The sequence below is a fragment of the Eulemur rufifrons genome, chromosome 14, assembly GCF_041146395.1.
Source record: "Eulemur rufifrons isolate Redbay chromosome 14, OSU_ERuf_1, whole genome shotgun sequence".
NCBI lineage: Eukaryota > Metazoa > Chordata > Mammalia > Primates > Lemuridae > Eulemur > Eulemur rufifrons.
The window spans coordinates 14,540,010-14,566,260 of record NC_090996.1 but is presented as its reverse complement, the minus strand read 5'-3'; the positions used below and the strand labels follow the sequence as shown (position 1 = coordinate 14,566,260).

The following is a 26,251-nucleotide window of genomic DNA, read 5'->3' as shown; positions in this document are numbered from 1 at the left end:
TGTCATGGTTAATAATGTTTTCAGTATACTTAGTCTGTCTCAGCATGGCCCTTTTTGAATTATTTATAGCTATATTTCACCCAGGCAAATCTGAAGTTTCCTTCTTATCTTCTCATTTTAGACACATCCTAAATCAAAACAAAGGGTAAAGCCTTTCCTAGGAAGGTCCAGAGTTGGTACCTCTTGAGAACAAAGAAAACCGTTTTCATTAATCTTCAGTGACTGGACCCAGGGATCTTAGTTCTGCCTCTTGTTAGCTAAATTGCTGGCTCTTACCTAGCGGAGGAGATAACTTCTCTTACAATAATAAAGTAGTCCTAATTTGGGGGGTTCTCTCAAGACAGGAAAGGGAACTACTTAACTCCACCTTAGGGTATCATGGGGGCTCCCCTGTTGAGATCTGGTATATTGCGATGTAGTCATGGCGGTGCCCGGGACTGGTAGATGGCAGTGCCCGGGACTTCCTCAAACCCAAGTGGTCATAGCATCCACTCCTACATTTTGTCACCAGTTTCACCATCATCACTGCCACATAAGACAGACACTGTCTTAGCCACCAGGGAGTCAGATGTGAGACTTACAGAAGCAAGGAGACAGAGAAAAGACAGAGACAAACAGATACTCAGAGAGATAGAGGCAGGGAGTAAGAGGGAAAGAGAGGTGCCCAAAACGCAGCACCAGTAACACCATGACAAAAGTTCACACTGAGTACTTTTCCTGGCTTCTTTCCTAACTGGGCCTGGGGCCAGAGTAGGTGGCAAAGACTGGGGTCAGGGGACATGAAGAATGAATACATTTGAGATAGGCGGTAGATGAAGGACTGGGTTAGATTCTTGATTTTTCACTTTCTTTGGGGAAGTTATTTCACCTCGGATAGCCTCAGTTTCCTGTCTGTAAAATGGGGCTAATAACAGAGGCTAATCATGTTTGAGGTTTGAGTGTATGCTAGATATTGTGCTAATCACTTTTTTATATATTATCTCATTTAATTCTGCCAACACTAAGAGATGGATACAGTTATTATCCCCATTTGACAGATGAGGACCTAAGGATTAGTGTCAACAGTCAAGCAGCTTGCTCAGTGTCATAATGCCACAGGGCCAAGAAGTGTCCAAGAAGGGTCTCCGATGCAGTTGTCACTGGGTCCAAACCCTTGGCTCTGAGGGAATTTAAATACGTATAGGATTGCTGTGAGGACTAGGTGAGACAATGCAGGCAGAGTGCTTTAGCAACTTGCCAGGCCCATGAAAAGTTTCCAGAAAAGGTTAGTTTTCATCATTATTGTGAGGAGGGCAGAGCATGAGGTCCATAGGGAAAAAGAGTTGAAAGGGAGCGTGGGCTCCTTTTGAGGGACTGCAGGAACGTCAGTGATGGGGTGAAGGGGGCGTGGCTAGAAGGTCAGTCCTTAGGGAGATAAGTCCCAAACAACAGGTTCACTCCTACTGAAAAGAACAGCAACGTCTGTTTCCAAACTGTGGCTAATGCTTCAGCAGGATTTGCTGAGCAGCACCTTTCGAATAATTCCCATCACAGGTGTCAACAACACAAGGCCTCCAAGATCCCAGCCCAGCCAGCAGACAGGGTGGCCCTGTCCTAGAAGAGATGTGCTTTCCTGAAAGTTTTGTTTAGGGGCCCACGATTTTAAATAACACCTAGCCTTGTTTACAAGTTAGTTTCTACCTATTGGACATTTTACCATTTCCCTGCACTTGATTGTCAGGACGTTGTCCATAACCACACACTGTGACAGTGCTAGTGGGTTGTATGATGAAGTACAGAGCCCAGTAGACATTGTGTTTACACACAAATGCCATGCCTATGGAGTAGTCTTCAGAAAGAAAAAAATAGTTTAAAAAATTGTATTTTTCTGATAGATTTATTTTCACCTTCATTGTTGGCAGAGTTTTGTGCTTGAGCGTGAAGATCCAGCCCTGTAGTTGGGGGAGCACTAGCTTTCCAGTAGTGCACTGAACGGACCGGCTGTCACCGAGATCAGCACTCGTGGTCCTGGGTCTGCATGCTGTCACAGGTGCTCCCTTCTCGGCCGGCACAACTTTGTCACTAAGGGATCAAAAAGAGTTTAGCAGAGGAGTGGAACCCCTCGGTAATAATTATGCTCCTTCAAAGAGAAACTAATACGGTGACAGACTGGAAAGGTTGAGAGCATTGATGTAAAGAAGCAATTTGCTCTGCTCGTAATTTTCTAGTATTTCCCTATTGTTTGCTTTAAAGGAGAGCTCTCTCTTTCATAGCAGCGGCCCCTTATGCTTGATCCTGCCATAAAGACATAATTCCTACGCAGGTGCTACCACATGGAGTGAGGGTCGCGTGCTCTGCCCACTGCCCCTTTATCTGCAGAAGGGAAGAAAGACTCTCGAGTGCCTTGTTCTGAAGAAAATAAGATATGGAGAGAGCGTTTGGCTCGTCTGGAAGCATGAATTACCAGCCTTGGGCTTTCCTAACTCAGCCCACGATGAGGACGACTGCGTAGGAATGCCCGGGTCAACTTTCCAACCCAGAGGCTGTAGGTTGGGACGCTGATGGCCACGTGAGGCTCCACCTGAAAGCTCCTGCATCCACTGGGTTGGCAGCAGCCCTGTTCTGATATTCTTTTAATTTGGGGAAAAGTGTCTTGCTTAGCCATGGAAATATGTATTTACTTTTGAGTGAACTATTCATTATTCTTTTATTCTATCACTGTATAAAATGAAGTGATTTCAGACTTGTCTGCTGCTTCTGGAGTTGTCTCAGAGAGAGAAGGACTCATCATGAGCAGCCCCATCTGAAAAGGCTTTAACTTACTGGTCCCATCTCTTTTTTTTTTTTTTTTTGAGATGAAGTCTCACTCTGTCACCTGGGCTAGAGTGCAGTGTTGTCATCATAGCTCATAGTAACCTGAAAATCCTGGACTCAAGCGATTCTCGTGCCTCAGCCGAGTAGCTGAGACTACAGGTGTGCCACCACGCCCAGCTAATTTTTCTATTTTTAGTAGAGACAGGGTCTCGCTCTTGCTCAGGCTGGTCTCGAGCTCCTGAGCTCAAGCAATCCTCCCACTCTGGCCTCCCAAAGTGCTAGGATTACAGGCATGAGCCACTGCGCCCAGCCCCCATCTACTTTTTAGTCACCATTCTGTCATCTTTTTAAGGTTTTCTAGTTTGAGTGGATTTTACACTCTTGGCAAATTTCACTGTTTAAGGACCTAAAGACCTAAAAACACAGATTCCACACATTTTGTCTTGTTTCTTTTTCCTTTTTGTAAATTTTTTGATTTAGCAGACAAACTCTTGGCTCAAAGTTTTTATGCCTAAACCTCAGCTGCGTATAAACTCTCCTATTCCTTCCATTCTTCTGCATATGGCCACACCAGGAATTTGGCATGGCCATTTATTTCTGTCTGGTGCTAACACAATTAGTTAAAATAGCAAAAGCCCCTGGATAAGTACAAATTGACTAAAATGTTTTTTAAGATTAGCTAGAAAATTTAAGAAACACTACAATAAATAAGAAATATATTTCTTCAGTGTAAAAATCCCTGATTAAATAAGTCCTTCACCAGTTACATCAACAGTTACCCTGAAATCTCTTCAATTTCTTTTCCATTCCTCCTAGTAGACAGTGTCTTTCCTGAAGGAAAAGAATCAATTCTATTTATGACACATAAACACATGTTGAGAAAAGGCCAGAGATTTTCCAGCATTAAAGTCTTGTAAAGTGGGTTTTAACATTTGTGTCAGCTGGGAGGATGTATCTAAAAATAAGTTTTTCATAGGCCTCTTTGCAAAGTTGTTACACTTTGGCTCCTGAGCGGATGGCTTTGTTTTAGATAGTAGAGGCTTCAGGCCATTTTATGACTTTAATCTTATAATTCAGTGACCTAGCTGTATTTGTACAGAAGTCTCTTAACTAAAACTCTAGAAAGTATTTGGTATTTAGCCCCCAAAAGAGGACAGTTGACTACATTTCTCAGTGAGTAGCTATGAGTCTGCCTTGTTCACGTTCCTGATTTGCGCTTCACAAATGGACTTTTGACGTAAGTATTATCATTCCCATTTTACAGATGAGAAGACCAAGTGATGAGCCTGAGGGAACAAAATCAGGGCCAGATCCAGTTCCCGTTCCATCCAGGTCACACTTGTCTGATGGCTTTGAGGGCTTCTCTGTATTAACAGAGTATTGTAGTAACTTAATCCTCAGCACATTTATGGTGTCACTTCCTGTCAGCTGTGATCATCTTGTTCTGGTAGAAAAATGAGATGTCTTCTTTGTAGACCACTTTAATTTTAACTTTAAGGCAGATTGTATCCAATTTGCAGTTACCAGGCAACTCGGGGAGCTGGACTGGATGACAAAATGTGAACCTTGAGCTCAGCTCTCTGTTCGGCTTTTGTTCAGAGACTCACAACATTCACCCAGACTGGGTGTCCCTCTCTGCTTCTCTAATGACAGTTCACTGAAGTTCTTCTCTGCCACTGTTGGCCATGCTGACTGGGACACATACCTAGCGTCCATGCTCCAGAAGCAGTCAGAGAAGCCCCGGGTCAGAGAAAGTTAGATGTGCTGCCCTGCCTTGCAGAAGCCATGGCCAGAGCTCTGGTGGAAGGCGAGCCACAGAGGTGAACGGGTCAGCAGCAGGGAGTGCAGTGATTCCTCAAGCACACCTGCAGAAGCAGTCATCCCACCCTGAATTATTAATACCTCCTAGGCTGGAGAACTGGGTTGTCTTTCTAATTTGATATCCTATCAGATTTTCACATTTTGAGAAGCTATCACGAGGAACATAGATGTGGTCAGACCTGTGTGTTTTGTGGTGGGTTGGCTGCCTATTTGGCTTATCTACTCCTCCTCTAAAATTCTATGAAATACACAGACTAGTTTCACCCATTTGGAAATTCATATGGTTATCATATGAATTTTTTTTTTTTTATACCTTTGGAGCTCTTCTTTCCATTGAGATATTTCCTTGTGTTCAACAACCATATTTCCCAGCATGCCTTCCCTGGAAAGTGTTACACCCAGCATATACACTGCAAAAATATTTATTGAATGGTTAAATTACTCCTCTCCTTGCTTGGGTTCTAGGTATCAAAATGTAGCTGCAAACTCAGAAAGGGAGTAAATATGTGAATATGAATACCTGAATATTTTCTTCTTTGTTTTCATTCATTTAACTCATGTTTTTTGATGACATACTGTTTGTCAGGCTGTGTGGCTAAATACTGGGGGATAACTGTGGAAAGGCAGAACATATGTGCATGTATTTCAAATCAAAGAATGTTAAGGAGTTATCATTGTAGAAATTCTACCCTACGATTTACCTCTATTCATTTCTATAATTAAGAGTTGACAGTCAACATAAAATTGGATAGAAGGTGAATTCATATAAATTTAGTTGTATTTTTCCATATGCTTGCCATTAGGAAATTAGCTATTCCTGTCATAGAAAAGGACCCCTACATAGACTAAACTGAAATGTTTTGTAAGGCATAGGCCACTGCGTTAACTAAACTGATGGAGGGCTTAAATGGTCCTTTTCTGTCTCTAGTATCTTCCCTCTTTGGTCATGTTTTGGTCTTTCTCCTACACAGTGGTATATCCTTTACTGAATAACCACAGTTCCCAAATTTAATGGCTGTCTTTCTCCTTGGAGGCTGCCTTACTGTATGCAACAGTGCTGAGCTGCAATCCTGTTTACCCAGGACTTCTCCTGCTCTGTTCGGATGGAGTATTCATACATTCTGTTAATCGGTACACCTCAACTTGTCATTTCTGTTGGTTTGAAATTATGAGAAACAGGTTTTTCAAATTCTTTCTTCACTTGCTTTTAAAATGTGTTCTTGCATCCAGAACAAGTGGTCAGTGGCAAGTGTTTGCCTCTTGACTAAGTTAACATGTCACTCTGGTGCTATAATATTTATTGAGTATCCAGGGACTCATTATTGCCAAAACTACTTGGAAGCAATTTTAGTTCTTATCATTATACAACTAAGGAAAGTTCATCAATTTTTAAGTTGTCTGCCTTCAGTGTGCTGTTAAACTGTGAGGCTTGAGATACAGATTATACTCAGAACACTAAGCCTTAGAACCAACCCAATTAAAAACTTGTTTAATTAAAATGTAGAATATTTTGAATATTTTTATTTTTTGAGGGTTTACAAACTAATGTTCTACATTTTCCTGCACTCTGATTCTTTTTAAATGTACTTGAATGTCAGTTGAAATTGATCAAATGTTACTTTAACATTTGTAATGATAAAACTACAGGCTCAAATTATTCTTTTAATATTTCATGGGAAAAATTCTTATTTTATCCAACGCTTTACTGAATTTTCATCATAATGTATACATTGATGTGTATATTACCATCCTATTTTGTGTTAAAAGTGTCAAAGATCAAAATATTGATAACCAAAGATGATCTATCTTTTTGTGGAAGCCAAAGGATGGGCTACATTGCAAGTGCTGAGCCACATCCTGAGAAAACTTTTGGCGACATCCTGGAACTCCTCCCTTTGGGCCCACAAACATTCTTTAGGGAAAAATTATTAAAGTACTTCCTGTTGCTTCTTGTAGTTTATAAACATACTCAGTCCAAGCTCCATGGAACATGAAGAGTGTGTCCCTGGTTCAAGTTAATTTCCCCTCCACTCAGCCTTTCCTGGGGACTCAAATAGTTGCTGACGAAATGGTGAATGAAGCTACTTGGTTCTGTTCTGATAGCGTCAGAGCAATGGATACCTTTTCTTTTCCTTCCTGGTCTTCAGACACCTATGAGGTGTCCACTGGGCTGTTTTCACCAAGCATAAATCCTGTGCTTCCGGAATGTCTATGTCAGCGTTACCTCCCTGGAGGCAGGTCATCTCTTATGCATGGGGAAGGCAACACCCCTTGGACACTGGCAAGCAGAGCCAGAAACCCAATCGTAGATACCCCAGCAAGGCAGCTCTGTCCCCTACCCCCCAAGGGATGGGTCTAGGCACCCACCTCTAGGGACACGTTCCCCCAAGGGTATTTTTGATCAGTGCTGATAGTCAAAGATGCCAGGTAGCTCCTCTCTGCCTCAGGTTTCATCTTTGCTGAAATAGGGAATTGTTATTTTACCCAATACCTCACAAAACTGTTAGAGAACCAAGTAAAAAATGGGCAGAAGCACGTGGAAAGTGTCCACTGTAAACAGTCAGCTTCTCCTGAACTGCAGCACGCACCTTGTTGGTGGGTCACGCACCTTGTTGGTGGGTCGCAGCTGCCAAAGACCTTAGCTTGGCTTCTCTCTTTGAAGACTCTTCCTGTGCTTATAGTTCGTACCTAAGGGATCCTTTAACTTGTTCTCATGAATCCAGCAACCTAGTTTCTGAGCTATAGGTCATTTCACCAATATTGGACTAATTTTTTTTCCTATTCTCTTTATTACTATCCCATGGAATTAGACGTTAAAATGAGGAGGTTTAATTTTTAAATGTAGAAAGATAGAGGAAGACTAAGGAAGTAATTTTACATAAAACCATACATTTATTTCAATAAAGTTAAAGGAGAAACTCTCTGGTTGAATACTATAATTTTCCTGTAAAGTCAATGTAAGTTTTAAATGTGTAACCTGGAATTATGTTATAATAAGGCCAGGTAGTTCAGATTATGGGAAAAGTATTAAACTTTGCTACAATAATTAGTAAACATGCCCTTGTATTCATTTTGTTATCTTCTGATAACAAAAAGTGTTATTTATTGTAGAAAAATTGGAAAATATTTTAAATTATAGACATCAAAGGAAAATAACTTGTGATCTTACTGCTCAGAGACTGACCAATGTTAATATTTTATGTTTACACACATATACAGACACATACATAGAGTTTTTTTTTCTCTGCACAGAACACACACTTATTTAACATCCCAAAGGGATGCTATTTATGTATATGTTGCTCTGAATCTGTATCAGCATGTTTTTGACTTCTAGTAATAGAAATGTTAACTGAAACAAGATTAAACATGAATGAAGAGTATTATCTCATGAAATAGGAAGTCCAGAGATAGGACAGGCTGCAGGATGGTTGGTTCATTGGTTTTATGAGGTTATCAAGGACCCAGGTACTTTCCATTTTCTCTGTTCTGCCACCAACATTATCAGCTTCATACTAGTGTTGTTCCTCTTGTGATCATAAAATTACCACCATGAACATGTGGGACAAAATGATCAAGACCCAACCTGATGCTGGGAACAGGGCCAGCTTCCTCATGTTGCAGGCTGGAGTGCGTGGGGGAGGCATGGGTACCACGATAAATTTGGGGTCTGGAGAGAAGAGGGCTCAGAGAAAGGGATGCTTGGTACCCACTTCATTATTTTTAAAAATTGCTTTTCTTCTTAAGCATTACAGCAATTATCAAAATTTAAAATTAAAATGAATGTTTTTAGATATTTCGTTTTCATTTAAAAAAAACCAATTTCTTTTGTAGAAACACTCTGTTCAGAAGGATTGCGATAAGAGAAAAAAATAATTCCTAGAGAATTGACCCTTATTTATATAATGTTCTCCAAAGACTTAGCATTTTTGTGGTGTCTTTTTTGGCAACAGATAAGTATTTCTTAATGAATTTTGACTTAAACCTATTTAGAAATTAGAAACTAAAAGAAAAAGATGAGCTTAAAAATAAAAATTATAATGGATGAAACTTTAATATTTTTATTCTTTACTTTTTTACTTTCAGTACCCTTGAAACAATGCCATAAATATATAGAGAGAATTAATGGGCATTTTAAAAGAATAATTCTGAGAAATAATAGGCATATTTGAAATTACTATGGTAAAAATCAGATGTTAGAGAAAAAAGTTATATATTCAGTTTTTAAATTGTACTATTAAATGTATAACTTCATGTGTAGTAAATATTCATATTTAATTTTAGGTGCCAATGTAACATATACTAAAATAAAATGGAACAATTTCTATGGTTCTATAAAAGAATCTATAAAGGAGTCATAAATATAGTAAAACTCTTTTGAAATATTTTTATGGGACTAAAAATTGAAAACTTCCTAGTAGGGAAATTTTCATAAATGAGACATGAAGTAAGTTAGTCATAGAGACCTCAAACAGTAATATATCCTATGGGAACCCTGAACAAGCAATAACTTCTTAAGATAATTTTATATAATGTATAAAAATCAAGAGTTTTTGAGACAGCTCTCCACAAAGTGGCAGGAAGAAAAAGGTGGTTATTATACTAAAATTCCTCATGAGAGGTTATTCATTTTGCATGTTTTCTAATGTTACCAGAATAAAGATTTCAGATTATCTGAATCTGGAAGAGCTCTAACTACCTGGGATTAAAAAAAACATGCTAAACTATTCTCTGTTGTGTAGAGGAACACAATTGTGGTGGGTAACCCAGTTCACTCTGGAGTCTCAAGATGTTTCTAGTGTTTTGGAAACTAGAGCACAGATTAAATGACATTTTGGTTCTCAGAATGCATCTTACCTTCTATGCTGAATTCAAGAGCCAGAGAGTAGTTTACTCACATTTGTAACTTTTTAAAACAAATTCTACCTCCCCCCACCTTTAACTAGCAAAAGGAATACAGAACTATAACATGAGCAAAGGATGCTGTAGGCACCCATTTTAATTAAAAATTGTTTGTACTTATTAAAGTTGTATCTTCATTATCTTTCTTCTTTTAAAATAAGTAATACAAGGAGAGTCTTTATATGATATGATTGGAAGAGCATTAATCTACATGTGAGAAGATCTAGCCCTCTGGGATTAAGTTGCTCTGTTACCTTGATCAAGAAACTTGTCTTCTGTGTTCTGCAGTGGCTCACAGCAACGTTGAGTGGGTCAGCTGTGTCTCAGAGGTTCCTTTCACACTAGAATTGGGATATATGAGAAGAATCTGGGCCTAATAGAATAGACTGTTTACTTGTTTGCACTCCTAGGACATGGCCTGGAGTAAATGACTGTGGGAGAATTTACGTCGCAAGGGATCAGAACTATGCCCATCAGCAATTTTCCTTCCACCCACTAGTGTAGAAATAGACATTTAGAGGCGCTAGCAGCTCCCCTGAGATGGAGAAAATCACAACAAATTCATTTGCCCTGGGTCAAGGTTTTGGTGGTCTAGACTTCTGTTTGAAAGGTTTGTGACCATTGCATGATCAAACAGCCTTGAAAGAAAAGGGACAGCTCCACTGGGATTTATTCTAACTGGTCTTGTCATGAATTCTCAGGGGAACCTCTGAGTTTTAACAAATTCTGAAGTATTTGTCCCAAAACATTGTCTTTTTCACAGTCAAGAGTTGGTGCAAGGCCGGGCGCGGTGGCTCACGCCTGTAATCCTAACACTCTGGGAGGCCGAGGCGGGTGGATCGCTGGAGCTCAGGAGTTCGAGACCAGCCTGAGCAAGAGCGAGACCCCATCACTACTAAAAATAGAAAGAAATTATCTGGCCAACTAAAAATATATATAGAAAAAATTAGCCGGGCATGGTGGCTCATGCCTGTAGTCCCAGCTACTCGGGAGGCTGAGGCAGGAGGATCGCTTAACCCCAGGAGTTTGAGGTTGCTGTGAGCTAGGCTGACGCCACGGCACTCACTCTAGCCTGGGCAACAGAGCGAGACTCTGTCTCAAAAAAAAAAAAAAAAAAGAGTTGGTGCAGATGTGGAGCACCTGGAACATTCAGAGGCTCTGGTGGGAATGTGTCAGCCAGGTCAGAAGAGGCTCAGCCATGGTCATAGTCTTAAAGTCAGCCTGGGTATTGGTTTTGTCCTTTTAGCTCTTTTCGTAAACTCTAGACATTCCTTTATAGTTGGCCTAATAATTAGTTTTGCCTTACATATAAGAAGTTCCCTGGAGTGGCTTTGACATTGTCCTCTGCTTCGTTGAAACAGAGCCATCACATTGGAGAATCAACTGGTGATCCTTGCAACGACAGCAGGTGATGCTGGGGCTTACTACGTGCAGGCTGTCAATGAGAAGAATGGAGAAAACAAGACAAGCCCGTTCATTTATTTGAGCATAGCAAGTGAGTTCTGAAGTCCCAAATGATAATTCTGAAAATAATAAAATCTTGCTTTAATTAATAACCACTGTCTGGTGGGACATTTTGCAATAAATCTTATCTCTAGTATGGTAATTGTGGTTGAATATTGATCCAGTGCCAGTAGTTTGGAGAGCTTTAGGGCCGTTGCATCCTTTGAAATGATGGGCGTAAATGTGAACCAAAACGATATTTGTGAATGCAAGATCATTTTTGTGAATTAAAAAAATATTTTTGCTTTTGTACACTGTTAAAGTATATTATTTTTAACAACAAAAAATCTTTTGACTTATATGAATTGCATCCACGAACCTTATCCGAGACTACATCAGGTGCAGCTTATGTTCTTTTAATTTAAGAATAAAATCCTTGAGAAAATATATATACTAAGTTGTATTAAAATTAGAAGTACTTAAGCATAATCAGTTGGTTATTTTTTCCACCTGATTTAACTAAAAGCCTAAATCATGAAGAGATTATACACAAATCACAGTTATATGTACATTTTATTTAAGGACATTTTAGTTTTAAATGTTTGGCCTTTGAAATGCTAGAAAAGGGAAAATAACCAAAAGCAAGAACTTTGAACTAAACTAGATTCAAGCATGCGTATCAGAGGGCATGTCATCAAATGATTGCAGTGTGAAGCTTCATGATATGAAATGCAGTTATTATGTTGTTGAGAAAATACAGTTGGAAACAGTCATGCAGATGGAAATATTGTTATCATGTCATACAAGAGTGAAGTATATTGATAGTAGTGGATTTCATCTTTTTAAAAATCACCTTGAAACAATAGTTTTCCTCTTTAAGATGGTTTGAAAAGTATATCAGATAGGATGATAGTGTTTGTCTCACACGGTCCTTGAGGGATACAATTGTTTTAGGCCCAGTAGAATGTACTGGGTGGATTGCTGTATCAAACACTGGGTGCAGGAATCTGTGGGAATTAACTGAGCTCTCACATGCCTTCCACATTGCTGATAATTGATCCTAAGTGGCTGTGCTGTGTTGTCATCCTGCTATTAGCTCCTTAATTTGAGGAATTGAATCCTGCTCTCTCAACCGTATACTAGGTACAGATTTAGGATTAGTGAGGCCTTTTTAATGCTTTGGAAAAGCATGCACATTGATTAGGTGTGGGGTTCACAAAGCCCTGTGCATAATGTACTGCTATTTAAGGGACTGTCTGAATCAAGAAATATAGTAGAAATTAATATGATTTATCAAAATTTTTTCTGTTGGTGATAAAGAATGGAAATTGTATTATCAAATAGATTGTGATTATTTCAGTGATTTCCAAGTTTTACAAGCAGAGCCGTTCATTCTGTTTAGCAAATCTGATTCAGCTCTCAATTGTAATATAAATACCAGGATAACAATAGGCTACGGGGGTGGAGGGTGGAATTCTGGGTCAGAAATGAAAATTGGCCTTTGTCTGTTAAAAGAGGGGAAAAAAATCATTTCGCAAAAATTCTAGTTTTCATTGCAAAGTTCTAAAGTAGTCTGCACCTAGTAATTTCCTACATGCCTACTCTATAAAGGCCAGTGGAAAATAAAACTAATACAGTGAATTTGCAAATTGCCATTCTAATGTAATACCATGGTGTTAGATAATTGGAATATGTAAATTTTTTTCAGTAATTTCAGTTTCAACCCAGACCAAAAAATATATTGGAAGCTGCTCATAAATATTATAATTAACTGGCTTGCATTTTGTTCCCTTGTATATTTTTAACTTTTCATTGGCAGCAGGTAAAATGTGTAAAAGGTGAGCTATAAGGAGGTTGATTTAAATCTTAGGAGAAAACCTGCATTTTTTTTCCTTTATGTATTCTTTGCTTTTTATCAGGACCAGGTAACATGAGAAGTAAGGAGGTTGAGGAACCTGTCTTATTTTAATTCTTAGGAGAACCTTCCTGTTGACATATTGGATTTAGCTAAATGTTAAATGGCACCCCATTATGCATTTTCTCACTAAAAGTTCTATTTTGAAAACCTTTAAAGATCAGAAGTCTTGATAAATCTTTCGAACACTCGAGAATTGTATGTTTAAATTTTGCTCCTTTCTGGACTGCAGTGAGTGTTCTAAGCGATGGAAACTGCAGTTTGGGACCTGTCTGTCTGCTCAGCATTGTGAGGCCCTGAGATACTGAAAGATGTGTCACCCCACTAGATTTATTATGAACTAGATACTCTCAAGACCATACTGGTAGTAAGACATAGCGTGTTCTGCAGACTTAAACATCTTTCTTTGTCTGATGTGGGCTTTTTTAAAAACACCAAACAAGATTGATGAAAAATTTTAAAAACTTGCCAGCCAGCATTTCTGAAAAATCAAAAGGTATTACAGCCAATTATCATCTAATGAAGATGAATTTTTCCTTGGTGTCGGGAGAATAAAGCAGGGAACCTTTATGTAGTGAACATGGTCAGGATAGTAGGAGGCTGGAAATTAAATTCCTGGTGGACTGTACTGTAATTAATTTAAAATCGGAGTGTCATCAGCCCCACCCCTTGTTTCCTGTGGTAATAATAAACCTTTCTTTCTGCAGGGACAGCACAGTGTTGGAGGGGAGTAGCCACTAGTAGCAAATTTGTTTCAAAACGTGAATAAGTGATATGCTATCACTCAGCTAGAAGGAGGAAATAATATATTTTCTCAAACAACCATGTACTTGAGAGTTCAAAAACCTCACCACCTTTTCAGTTGCTAAATATTTGGCTGGGCTTGAAGCTTATAGGAAGGAAAAGCTAAAGAGGGTTTAGATAAAAACAAATAATTTTTTTTTTAAAAAAACATGACTGTTAGAAGTGAAATTCATAATGCTACCACCTGCTGTTTTGTGCATGTTTAGTAGATGGCATCATTATCTCTTAACATTTCTTCCCCGTTTTGTGTGGTTAAGAAGATAAATTCCAGCGTGTTCTGCACAGATATTCCTGTCGGGAAGGAGAGGACTTCTCTGAATTATCCACCTCCTGCTCCCGACGAAAGTTTGCTGCCATCTCAGGGTTGGATTCGCTTTGAAGTTTTAATGTGATGTGAAGCCAGCAGATGTTAAGGACATAGGTGGGACTGTTGAAGCATCCTGCATGAATTTTTCATAGCTGGCTCCCACAGCTCAGGTGTGCACTGGAAAAGGAATGGGCCGAGCTCGCCTGAGAGTAGACATTTCTATTCTGAGGTCAAACCCAGGCAAGCTTTATAAACCTGTCAGCCTGTTTTTGGCTTTTGCTTTGGAGATTTAACATTGAGCTAACTTTTGTGGATCAGACCTTCCGAACTGAATTAATATGTGAATAAGAATTTCTTCTTTAAAAAAATAGCATAGAGTTAGGAAATGAGAAGAATTCTGTACAGTGGTTAATCAATCATTGTTTAAATGCCATTGTACATACCTTAGACACATCATCTGTTCTGATCCAATATTCAAAATGTCCAGCGTAATGAGATTTTCTACTAGGGATGAAGCTTAGATTAAAAAAGAAATGACTGCCTCTCTCCTTCCTGTTTTTTTCAGCTTTTTCATTTTAATGTCTCCTCTTCAAACAACATTTGCGGGTAGGATATCATTTCAGCTGATCCTCCTTCAGGCTGACAAACTCTTGCTTTTAATTCTGAAGACCACTTAACATTCTTTTGTCCTCTATAATGCTAATTTAACTGCAGACCTCACCTAGTTTTGGTAGTTGAAAGTGGATTCCTGAGAATAATGTCTAAGAACAGTCATCTGAGAGGACTGCCCTGTAAAACATGGCTTTTGTGTGCCCAGATAAAATTCTGTCTTATTTTCCTTGTTCCTTTAACATTAAAGGGAGAGAGAGGAGCAAGCATAAGCCTTTGAAATGGACTCTGATGTGGGCTGGATTTCTAAAGCAATAAGAACAGTTTGAAACAGTACTAAAAACCAGTCTGGGTACTGTCCCCCTGTCACAAATGAGCAATTTGGAATCGAGCTACAGCTTTATAGGTTGCATGACACTTTGCTGACAGAATTTTCAGAAACATAAATAGGAAGTGTATTTTATATTAAAACCATGAGTTTAATCATTTAGGCATATACTGAGCCTGCTAAGTGGGGTATGTGACAAAGGGTAAGGTGTGCTCTGACCCCTGACCACCTGAGTTGGTGATGGACAGAACTAAATCTAGGCTGCGGTCTCTCATGCTTTTTTATAGGTACACCATCAGTAAATAAGCATTGAGCACATACCCTGAATATATGAATGCTTAGTTGATTATAAATTGTAAGCATTAACTTTCATGCAAAAGAGATAAAGGTGGAATAGACAGTAGTTTAAGTATCTTGCTAATCATGAAAGTTTCATTCCATCTTTAGATGATGTCTCATGGCACAATATGCACTTTGTAAATGGAAACCCGTGTTTTACTTGGTCTTCCTGGTAATGTTTAGTTTTTTGGCCAAATCCTTGTGACATCTGATTCTGGAGAATTGTGTTTCCTGGTAATGTGGCTCATATTAACAACACAAGTGTCAGTGCTGCCATTGATAAGTAACTCAGATCTGTGGTTTCTTCCCAGAAATACTTTTGTATTCAGGTATCCACTATGTGAGAGTTAATTTGGTTAAAACGAAATATACAAGGACGTAAATCCACCTCTCTAGGCAGAGGTGAAACTCTAGTGCAGTTTCTGGAAAGTTCTGGAAACAAACATACATATGAGGGCATTCTGTCCACTTCTTTGAAAATGTGCATTTTCAGATCTTGCCTTGGGATAGCTTGCACATGAAGTATGACACAGGGCCTTCCAACAAACAGACTCGACCTGTATAATAGCATTAGCGCTTAGTTTTCATCCTATGATTTCAGTTAAAAAACAAATGAAAATGGCAGTTCTAATATTTTGTTTTGAACCCCAAATGTATGTATATATGGACTGGTGAATAAGGTTTAGGGTAAGAATGCATCTGGTGACTCTCATGGATACTTCAGTAACAAACGATTGAAGAGATAATAAGGCCACAATTCTCTCCCTACACCCACAGAGCAACACTGGATTATTTCTGTTACCTACTTATGCTTTCTCCACCATATTCCCATCTCTTCTCATCCCTAAGTGTCTTTCTTTTTCCTTTTGTGACTTATTTCAACCTAATTACATCACTGGTAAATCTTAGGGAATCAGGTTAAACCATGAATTATAATTTGCCCTCAACTTTAGAACAAATTTGGGATAGCCCAAGATTCCCAGTCTCCCAAACTTGCAGTCACTGGTCTATGAGTATCACTTGGGGTACATACAGATTTCTGAGGGGGAAGCAGGCATATATAATTTTCAGGGAATCTATTTCCAGCTTCTTTCATGTACTCTTTCCATAAATGGGTCTGTCTTAGGTGCCTGAGGTCAAAGTGCTTTCACAGTTGCCCCTCTTTGCTGTACAAGATGGAAGGCTCATGTCTTACTCATCCTGAATCTTTAATTATGGGCATTATCTGGGGCTGTAAATGTCCAGGTGCCAAAGAAAGGGATAATTCTAAATATTAGTGGCAGAATTCAGAAAGCAAAGGACTCTAATAACTGGGAAATAAATCATTTTATAAATCAGATGCTTTCAATCCTTTGCTATCTACAAAAGGAGATAGGACCTAAATGCATTGTCAGCTGACATTTCATTACAAATAATTTTTGTTGCTTGCTAACTGTGAGAGTCCACTTATTCTCAGGACAGAAAGACATTTCCACCCCTTTGCAGTTCTGGGGACCATGTGAATAGAACAAAGTATGTCACCTTCAGGCCAGACATTTAAGACCCAGTATGTCACTTTCACACTCTCCCTTCCCCTTTGGGAGCAACTGTGGCCAGGCCACATATTGAGATGGTGGAACCGTAAGGTGGAAGCTACCAGGTTTTTGAATCAGCACATGGGAAGAAGGGCTCTGGAAGGTTACCTCAGCAGAATTGGACTTTATACGAGTAAGAAAAAATCCTTTGTTTGGTAAGCACGGAAATTTTAGGGCTTATTTGTTACTGGAACGAAGACTTGTCTATACTAACTAATACATTACTATATGACTTTTGGTATATAATGCAGAAGAGGATTAAAGAATTGAGAGATATTCTATGATAAAATTCCTTCCATTCTCATCTATTGTTTTATATGAACAAAATTTCATTTATATCTATAAAAAAGTAAGATTAGAATTAGTGTAAACTTTATTATCCATTTCATTGAAAGATACATTTCCAGTTTTTTATATAAACTATTTATCAAAATTTATAATAGTTTTTTTAATTGACTGTCAATAATAATTGTAACATAACTCAATCCAAGAGAAGATTACTTTTTGGTAGTGACAGGGTCTCACTATATTGTCCAGGCTGGTTTTGAATTCCTGGCCTCAAGGAATCCTCCCACTTCAGCCTCCCAAAGTACTAAGATTACAGGTATGAGCCAGTGTACCTGGCTTTTTTTGTTTTTTATTTTAACCACATAGTCATATGACATCTGGGTAAAATTTAAATTCATATACATATTTTTTCAGAGCTTATGATAGACTGGTCAATGAAATACTTTGAATCAATAAATATAATAAATTAGGATAAAACTCTGTGGGAGGAGTAGGATGGAAGTACAAGAAGAAAATAAGGAATGATGTAAAATTTCTGATTATTAAAAATTAGAGCTTATTCATGTGTTTTTTAAAATGGGTGATGTGTATCAAATCCTTAGACCTGCTCTATCAAATATTTAGATTCATTTGAATACATATTAAATTGCTGGAATAGTTTTATTTTATTAAGATATACTGGAATATTAAAATATTAAAATGCACTAGAAATTATATTCTATTCAGTCCTTCAAATTTATGATGAAAAATTTTAGATGTCAACTTAAAATGTAGGAAAGACATATAGTTTTACAAAATTCTTTTAGGTGATTTAGGAGCAAAAACTGTTTCAAACTATATACAGATTTGACGATAATTTACAAATAAAAGTACTGTTAAATGATTCTCCAAGGGCACAGAGAGAAGAAGGGCACTAACATTTCTTAAGCACCAGATGGATATTTTCACATATATTTTCCTCCTTAAATCCCCCAGTAGCACTGTGGGTTAATGATCAACTCCATTTCAAAGCTGAGGACACCAAGGCTTTACGAAGTTAGGTTATTGACCCAAATCACAAGAATAGTAAATGGGAAATTGAGGTTTCAAGCCAAGGTTTATTTGACCCCCAGAAGCCCTTGTTCCTCCTATAAAAGGGGAACTGCAGCCTGGAGGCTGGCTCTTGGTGCCAACATGTGTCCAAATGAGAGAAGCCTAAGGAGAAGGCAAAGCTCAGGGGGGAGAGTGGCCGTCCCCCACGTGAGCCCTCCATCCGTCCTGGAGGTTCTCTGTCAAGAGCACTGCTACACTCAAACCTGAGAGGAGCTTGGTTTTGTTTAAAATAAAGGCGACCTTCTATTTTGACGTTAAAATCACTCCCACTGAACGTTCAGTCTAGGTAACACCAGACTGGCCCTATAAATGCAGCTTTGAGGCTGGCACCCTTTTGCAATCCTAGTGAGGCATGTTTGGGTGGACACTGGACACAGGTTTGGCTTGAGGGTGTAGTGGGAGGGGAACTGGAGTCAGTGCCTACTAATGGTGTGTCATAACAATAACTTACAATTTATCATAACAAAGAGGTAATTTTGTTATCAATAATGCATTAGATACCACACAAGATATAAAGTAAGAAATGATTTGTCCCGATGGATTTATGAGACTGAAGTGCATGATTACACTCCCTAATTCCCAGGTATTAATATTGAACTGTTGTGGCAGATTTTGTACAGAGTAAACCTCGCCCAGGGAATAAGGTAAGTACTTGGGAGAATTCATTAACCAAGCAAAACTGACCAGTTGGATTCAGTAGGTGGACCATAAGTATTCATTTCCTTCTCTCAGTTATAGTGTAAAGATTTAAGGGCACAAATTGTCATTCAGTAGTGATTTGCCTAATCAGAATTTTTACAAATTCCTCCACAAAACTCAGCTTTAATAATTCCTCCAAACCACCTTTCCTCCTGCCCCTTTGTTAAATGTACCAGTTTAAATTATTATATTCAGATATTTAAGCATAGGAGTCCTTTAATTGTGGCAGTTTTAGGACTGGAACTCAAAGTAATCCTAATAATTTTTCCCTTGACTCTGGGCTGGGATTTAATTTTTAAACTTAGCCAACAGCCACATGCTTGAATTTTAGCTTACAGAGAATTTAAGATAATTTCATTGTAGGCTCATAATATGTAAACATAACATTTCAAAACTCACACTATATTGAGGATGACTCAGTATTGTAACTTACTCATGCATTATCTTCCTGGCTCTGATCAGCCTGGTTGTTAACGTTCGTTGAAGTACTTTGCTTTCACTGTAAGGGTAATTGATATGAAAAGATAAGACGTTTTTAGAGGGCACAAACAAGGTGGATGGAAAATTGAATTTTCCTTGCTATCATTTTATAAATTCTAACATGTATCCATTACACAACTTGTCTGTGGAAATCCCAAGCAAGGTAATGGTTCCTGGCCAAGATGAGACCACAGAAGTGGTTGAATATAAGTGATGCTCCTGGTCGATTTCCTGCTGTTTAGCTTTTAGTTACTTTCTAGACTAAATAATTCTACTCATACCTGCCCAATGTTATTTTTCCTTTTATGAACGAGTTCAGTATTCTGAAGCTGCTAATTAAGAAACACCTGTTTAATTTCTCTTCTTTCAGAATTGTTGAGGTTTTCAAAATCCAAATTGTCTGATTTGCTAGGCTGAATTGTCTTTTCATATCTCGTCTTTCAGAAAAATAAGGATATATGATTTTCTAATTTGGAGGAACATCTAGAGTGGATCCAACATTTTCTACAAAAACGTGGTATTTATGTTGAGGGTAGGCATGGTATCTCTTATGTTAACTTTAATTTGAAACTTTGCAGATGGGAAGATGTGATTTGGCCCAATGTCTAATGAAAGCATATTATAGTACTATTAATAGTAACAACAGCCAATTGTTGAATGTCTACTATATGGCCAGTATGTAAATTTGTACCTCATTTTAAAAAATTAATCCCCACTTAATCACCATTATTTAAAAAGACAAGAAACCATAAGGTCAATATTATCCCCCTTACATAGATGAGGAAACAAATCATAGGAATAAATAACTCGTACACCCTTACCCAGTTAATTATGTGGTTTAGTTTTGAACACATCTGTCTTCCCCTAAAGAGACTTTCACCATTTTACTTATTGATATTATTTATATTGCAGAATTGTTTTTGATTTTAAAAATCATGTTACAACTTCTTAATCTGGCTGCTGCTTTAGTGTATACAGCCTAACAATTGGTCACCTTTTGATAATACTTCAATTCTACCTTTACCACTTAGTCATAATGTTTTATTACTGATCGCTGTAAATGATGTTCTTTTGGCTCTTATAGAAGGCAATTACAGCAGGTAATTAAAACTGTAGATCTTTACAATATGGTTGAGAATATTAAATCAAGCCCTAAGAAAATCAGGTAAAGTATGTGTTAAAGTAAAAGGCCACTTAGCAACTCTCAGCCACATTGCCAAATCCAGAGTGCTAGATTCCTCACTTTTCCAAGAACACTTTGTATCTGAGATGTAAAGAAATGGAATTTATATCAGAAATAATAGGAGCCAAAATTTATCTGAAGATGTAGACTCTTTCTGTTTGTTCTAATTAGTGAGTTCTTAGCAATAGTCTCTTCCTGTGATTCTTTGTTATTTCAGGTGATTATTCTGCCTGTACTCTTTCACCTTTTATGATCTTCAGGAATATCCTCTTTATTACAAAAATCACTTCCTTCTCTTAGAGTTTAGTATAGCTCTGTATTTGGCAGAGCAGGTCACAGGAAGGTCTAAGAAACTCTGTGACCTCTGATTATCAGTATAATCTGTTATTTTACCCAGGAACATCTGGCAAGTGTAGCTTTTTAAGGTGAATACCAAAGGCTATTATTTTATGTAGTTTTACCTTAGTTATAGGCCTGTGTGACCATCTGGACAGTCCGAAGGCTGTGGTGGTTTTGAGATTCTGCTAGGGAGCAAGATACAAACATAAAAACTGGAGGTGCAAAACCCTAATGAAACTCTTGAAAGAATTAATACTTTTCCATGTTGGTTCCCAACTTGGACTTAAGGAAAAGGTGGAGTTAGAGCTAGGAAAGAAATAAGTCAGGAATGGTGACCATTCGGCTGGTCCCTGGGGTTGTGTGTGGGTTTGCTGTCTTACTGATGATGGATTTTGTTGAGGTGTCCCATGCTGGGCTGCTCTTTGCACACTTTATTTCCCCAATAAGATGTCACTCTATGGTTTTATTAATTCAGATAGGGTGAATTTCATTTGGGAAAGTTTTCAGCACAGGTATGTTCCAGAATTCAGACTTCTCCCTTTCTAATCCTTAAGACTTTGGGAAGCATCCTCATTAGTCAGAATGATTTAGGTATAGAAAACATATGCATAAGTAACCTTTGCTTATTAATACATTTCGGAAAGTTTAAGTGATTTCACACTTCTCAGCCTACTCCAGAAAATGTAACTTATAAATTGAGAAAATGATCTTGGGAAAAAAAATATGCAAAAATGGTACCATCATAAAGAAATATGAAGTAAATAGGCAGCATTTTGAGCATTTAATTTCTTTGTTCGTTTTTTAAAAAGTACAGCATTGAGCATGTTCTTGATAAAAGTATTTACTTGAACCATATACTGGCCTTGGATCATTTCTACCTCTTAAGCTTGTATCTGGAGGGATGATGTTAAGCCATTTTGCCCCCACTGGTCTCTGTTGGGTCAGTGTCCCTGCCATGTTGGTCATTAAATATTTTGAATATCCTCTCAGCCTGGAAGAATACCCACAGATGTATAAAATAGTAGACTTACCATCATTACAGAAACAGCTTGTATACTGGAGTCATCCCTACACCATACTTGTAGGTCTGCAAAGAAGCAGCAGTTGGAAGTGCTGCATATGATTTCTTCTGGCTTTTATAGTCTGTATCTCACTTTTGTCCCAAGGTGTGTGGTTCCTCCCCCTCTTTAAAAAATTCAGACTTCAATTCTAGTATTAAATTAAGAAAACACTGAGCATCTGATATTTACCAGACATTATGCTTGATGCTGAGGAGACTAAATGAATAAGGCACGTGGTCTTTGCCTTTCCTGAGCTCACTTTTTGTTAGGAGAGGCAGACACCTGAACAAATGACAAGAATACAATGTGTTGAAGGCCAACTGAAATGGAACTATGTAGGAATGTCGTGGAAGCACAGGCCAGGCAGCTTTTAATTCTGCTTCCAAGGTTGGAAAAGCTTTGTTAGCAGACAAAGCTTTTCTTCCATTTATGGAGAGACGTACCGCCAATGAGATGGTTGGGAGAAGGGGATTGGAGGCAGAACAGTACTCGTTATGACGAGGGACTGCGTAACTACTGTCCTGTTGTTTACTCCCCTGCTGTCCAATACCAGTGTCCCCGAGCAAGACTCCACATTTCATATAACCTCATTCCAAGAGTCCTCATTTATGAAGTGTGTTGTCTTTAAATTTCACGAGGACAGGGGGTTTTGCCTCTTGTTTCAACAAGCAGCTAGAAGCGTGCATGACAGACAGTAAGGACTCAGTGAGTACTTGTTTGATGGGTGGATGAACATCTGCGCCATCAGCCATTTGTCTCTCCCCTTCCTTGATTCTCTTCATCTGTGGCTTTCTGGGTACCTTCTCACTGGCTTTGTTCTTGTTCTTCCGGTAGCTCTTTTTCTTTTGGTGTTCATTGCTCCTTTTGGTTCTCCTTACCCCAAGATGTGAGGATTCTCCATTGTTAATCCTTTGATGCAGGGTTTTGTCTTTCTGCCTTTTTTCCCCCTTTTCCTTCTTATTCATTCTTGTGACTTTCAGTATCACCTTTGATCAAATATTATCTCCAGGCCTGAATGCCAGCCTGGGCATTCAATCTTTGTTAAGTGGAAAGTTGGATGAAATGATTTTAAGTCCACTCTGACTCTGAAATCCTGATTCTTGAACTTACTTGTCTGATGTGGTAAGTGCTCGAAGATGAAAGGCTGTCCCCATGCATCTCCTCAGTTATCAACTAACTTTTTTTCTGTTTTATGACTTCATTTGACCTATTGGTCTCTGGCCTCCCTCTTTGTCTCAGTCTTACTCATTGAATTGATTATGCTGCCTCTGGCGACAGTGGATAAGCCTTGCCCTGTCTAACCTGGTGTTTGGGACACTGTGCCCTGAGAATGGAGTCCACTGCGTGGCTGGGCATTTTCACTTGGAAGTTTAATTAACCTGCCTCCTTGTTCTTCCTATTCCTAAGTTGTTTCTTCTCCTAAATTCCCTAGAAAGTAATCTCACCCTTCTATGTTTTCAGCTCTTATATATCCTGAACACTTATCTTAAATCTCTGCTTCTTCCAGAATATTCATTTATCTGCCTGGCTGTCCATTCATAAATCCATCTGCTAATTAATTTATTCAACATGTATTTAGTGTTTACTGTGTTACTAGTGTTACATGGGCAGTGATGATAAAATAATGCTTGGGGCAGATGGGTTTCTGCCATCAGAGCTGATGTTGGGGGAAGAAAAAGACAAAGGAGCACTTTCCATTTCATTTGGGATGTCTAAAAGAATAGTGATGTTCCCACATCCTGAGTTTCTGCCACTTCTGTTTTCAATCCTTTGCCTGCTTTCAAAGATGGGGTTGGTAAAGGTAAAGGAAGATCAAAATACGCGAGACTGCATGCTGAAGAAACACTTTCTTGGGACAACTTCACAGTAGTTCTTATTTATGTGAGTATTAGTATAAGCTTATATAGAGAAAGTATGAAAAAAATTTCAAGAGATGGACTGTTATAAGTAGAACAAATCTGTAGAATTGCAGCCTTCAAGCCACAGGCCTCATTCTCATGAGCAGGGCCCTTCTGTGCACAAAACTGCCTGGGCCCTGTGGAATAGCACCAGTGCCCGTGTTTGCAAGCCCACTGTGGCAAACTGTAACTTAAAAAAAAACGAGTTCCTTCACAAATGAGCTATTAGTATTAGTTCTTCATCTCTAAGCAATTCAATATGTGATTTGTAAACACAGATAATCTTACATATAAATATATATATATATATATATATATATATATATAACATATACATAAAATGCCTTAGATGTATGACTAAGTCAAAAGTATTGCATTGCTCAGCTTGGGCTGTCAGAACAAGATGCCACAGACTGGGTGGCTTAAACACAGATATTTATTTTCTTACAGTTCTAGAAGCTGGAAGTCCAGGATCGAGGGGCAGCTGCCTTGGTTTCTGGTTCCTTCCTGGCTCTCAGCGAGCCACTTTCTCACTAGTCCTCACATGGCTTGTCCTTTGTGCATGGGGGTGGGGTGGAGGAGGAGAGTTAGATATCTCTAGAGTCTCTTCTTGCAAAGACACTGGTTTTATTGGATTAGGGCCCCACCTTTATGACCTCATTTAACCTTAGTTGCTTCCTTAAAGGCCCTATCTCCAACTACAGTAATATGGGGGTTAGGAGTTCAATGTATTAATTTTAGGGAGACAAAACTCAATCCATAACAACTACACATTGCTTATTCTTGTTGTGTTTTCTCTCCTGAGGTCCAATACTACTCTAGATCAGAAGTCCAAACAAGCCATTTGTGGGCTGGATTTGCTTCTTTACTGTGTTTTCTTTAGCCCTCATAATACGTTAAAAATACATGAGCCAATATTTAAAAGTCAGGAGAAATTTTTCCAGCTTTTCTTAAAATATCTGACTATACTAGGACCCCGGTCCCAGTTTGAACAGTCTGTACAATTGAATGTCGCCTTCTAAGGAAGATACTTTACTGTGGAATGCACTGTCCTTTGTTACGGGAAATTACTCATGGAATTTTAAAACATTGTAGATTTAAAGCAACTTGAGGGACAGATGTTTCAGAGTGAGAGATTATCTCTTTGTTCTTGAGGTAAGTTGGATATTTACATTAGCAGACCTCTTCTTTGGAGAGAAATATTTCTGAATCTTACTTAGCCTGCTGCTTTTATATTAGCTACCTGGCTCTGGAAGCATTTGGGGTATGACCTGTGATCTAGTATCAGCCTCTGTGATGCGGGCAGTGTTCCCTATTTGAATGTACAATGTGGTGGTCATTAGCTGCATGGAGCTATTGAGTATTTGAAATGTTACTGTTGCGACTCAGGAAGTGAATTTATAATTTTATTTAATTTCAACTAATTTTAATTTTAGTAACCTCATGAGGCTAGAGGCTACCATATTGAGCAGGACAGTTTTATAAGAACACGTAGCACTTTGCATCAAAAAGAATTTCTGTTGGAACTGTCCACATGACTGTCACTGACCTTTACATGCTCCTGGAACCATCCAGGGGTGGTAAGAACTTGTCAGAGCAGCGAGGCTTGACCCTCCTGGGTCCCCTGAGAGCCCTTGCACATAGGACCTGTGGCTTGTATACCAAAGGTCTGTAGCTAGGGAGCAGTGTGTGGGGAGGCTTTCCCTTAGGAAACATAACTGGCTGGTCATCGTGTGGACTGTCGCATTGCACACCTTCATGGTCTACAGCAGTCTATGTCAATGCTGCCTGAGAAAAGTGGTTGGTAGGTAGCCTGCATGTGTGTACACAGCAATGCTGTTTGATTCATTCAATAGCTATTTATAGGATATTTCTTGTACACCAAGCCCAATGCTAGGCATTGAACAGTTAGGGAAATCCAGGTGAGATGGTCGAAGCCTGGAGTCTACAGGAGCCTCTCTACTCACAGACCTTCAACTTAACCAACTGTCATAGAGAAGGACAAAGCTCTGTCCTAACTGTTTATGACCAGCCTTTTAAAACTCAGATATTCCACATAAATATGGGTGATCTGGTGTTGCCAAACCCATATCCCTCAAGACAATGATCAGCTGGAGCTTAAGAGATGCTGCTGTCTTTACAGGGGACATCAACTTATCTTGCTCACGTCCCAAGTGTTCCAAACTGTGCCCCTAACCAGGAGGCCAGTCAGTTGTCGTTTATCACAATGTTTGTAGGTTGGGCGTGGTGACTGATGCCTGTAATCGCAGCACTTTGGGAGGCTGAAGCAGGAGAATTGCTGAGGCTGCAGTGAGCTATGATCACACTACAGCACTCTAGCCTGGGCAGTAGAGTGAGACTCTGCCTCAAAAAAAA

The 26,251-nt window shown here is 38.8% G+C and overlaps 1 protein-coding gene across 1 annotated transcript in view; it reads left to right on the top strand.

The window, feature by feature from the left end:
• Positions 1 to 26,251, top strand: part of SDK1 (sidekick cell adhesion molecule 1) — an 860,282-nt gene that overhangs the window by 473,630 nt on the left and 360,401 nt on the right. Inside the window, exon 5 of the mRNA XM_069486624.1 lies at positions 10,878 to 11,011. Coding sequence (XP_069342725.1) covers positions 10,878 to 11,011 — 134 coding nt within the window. The remainder of the gene's footprint in view (positions 1 to 10,877; positions 11,012 to 26,251) is intronic.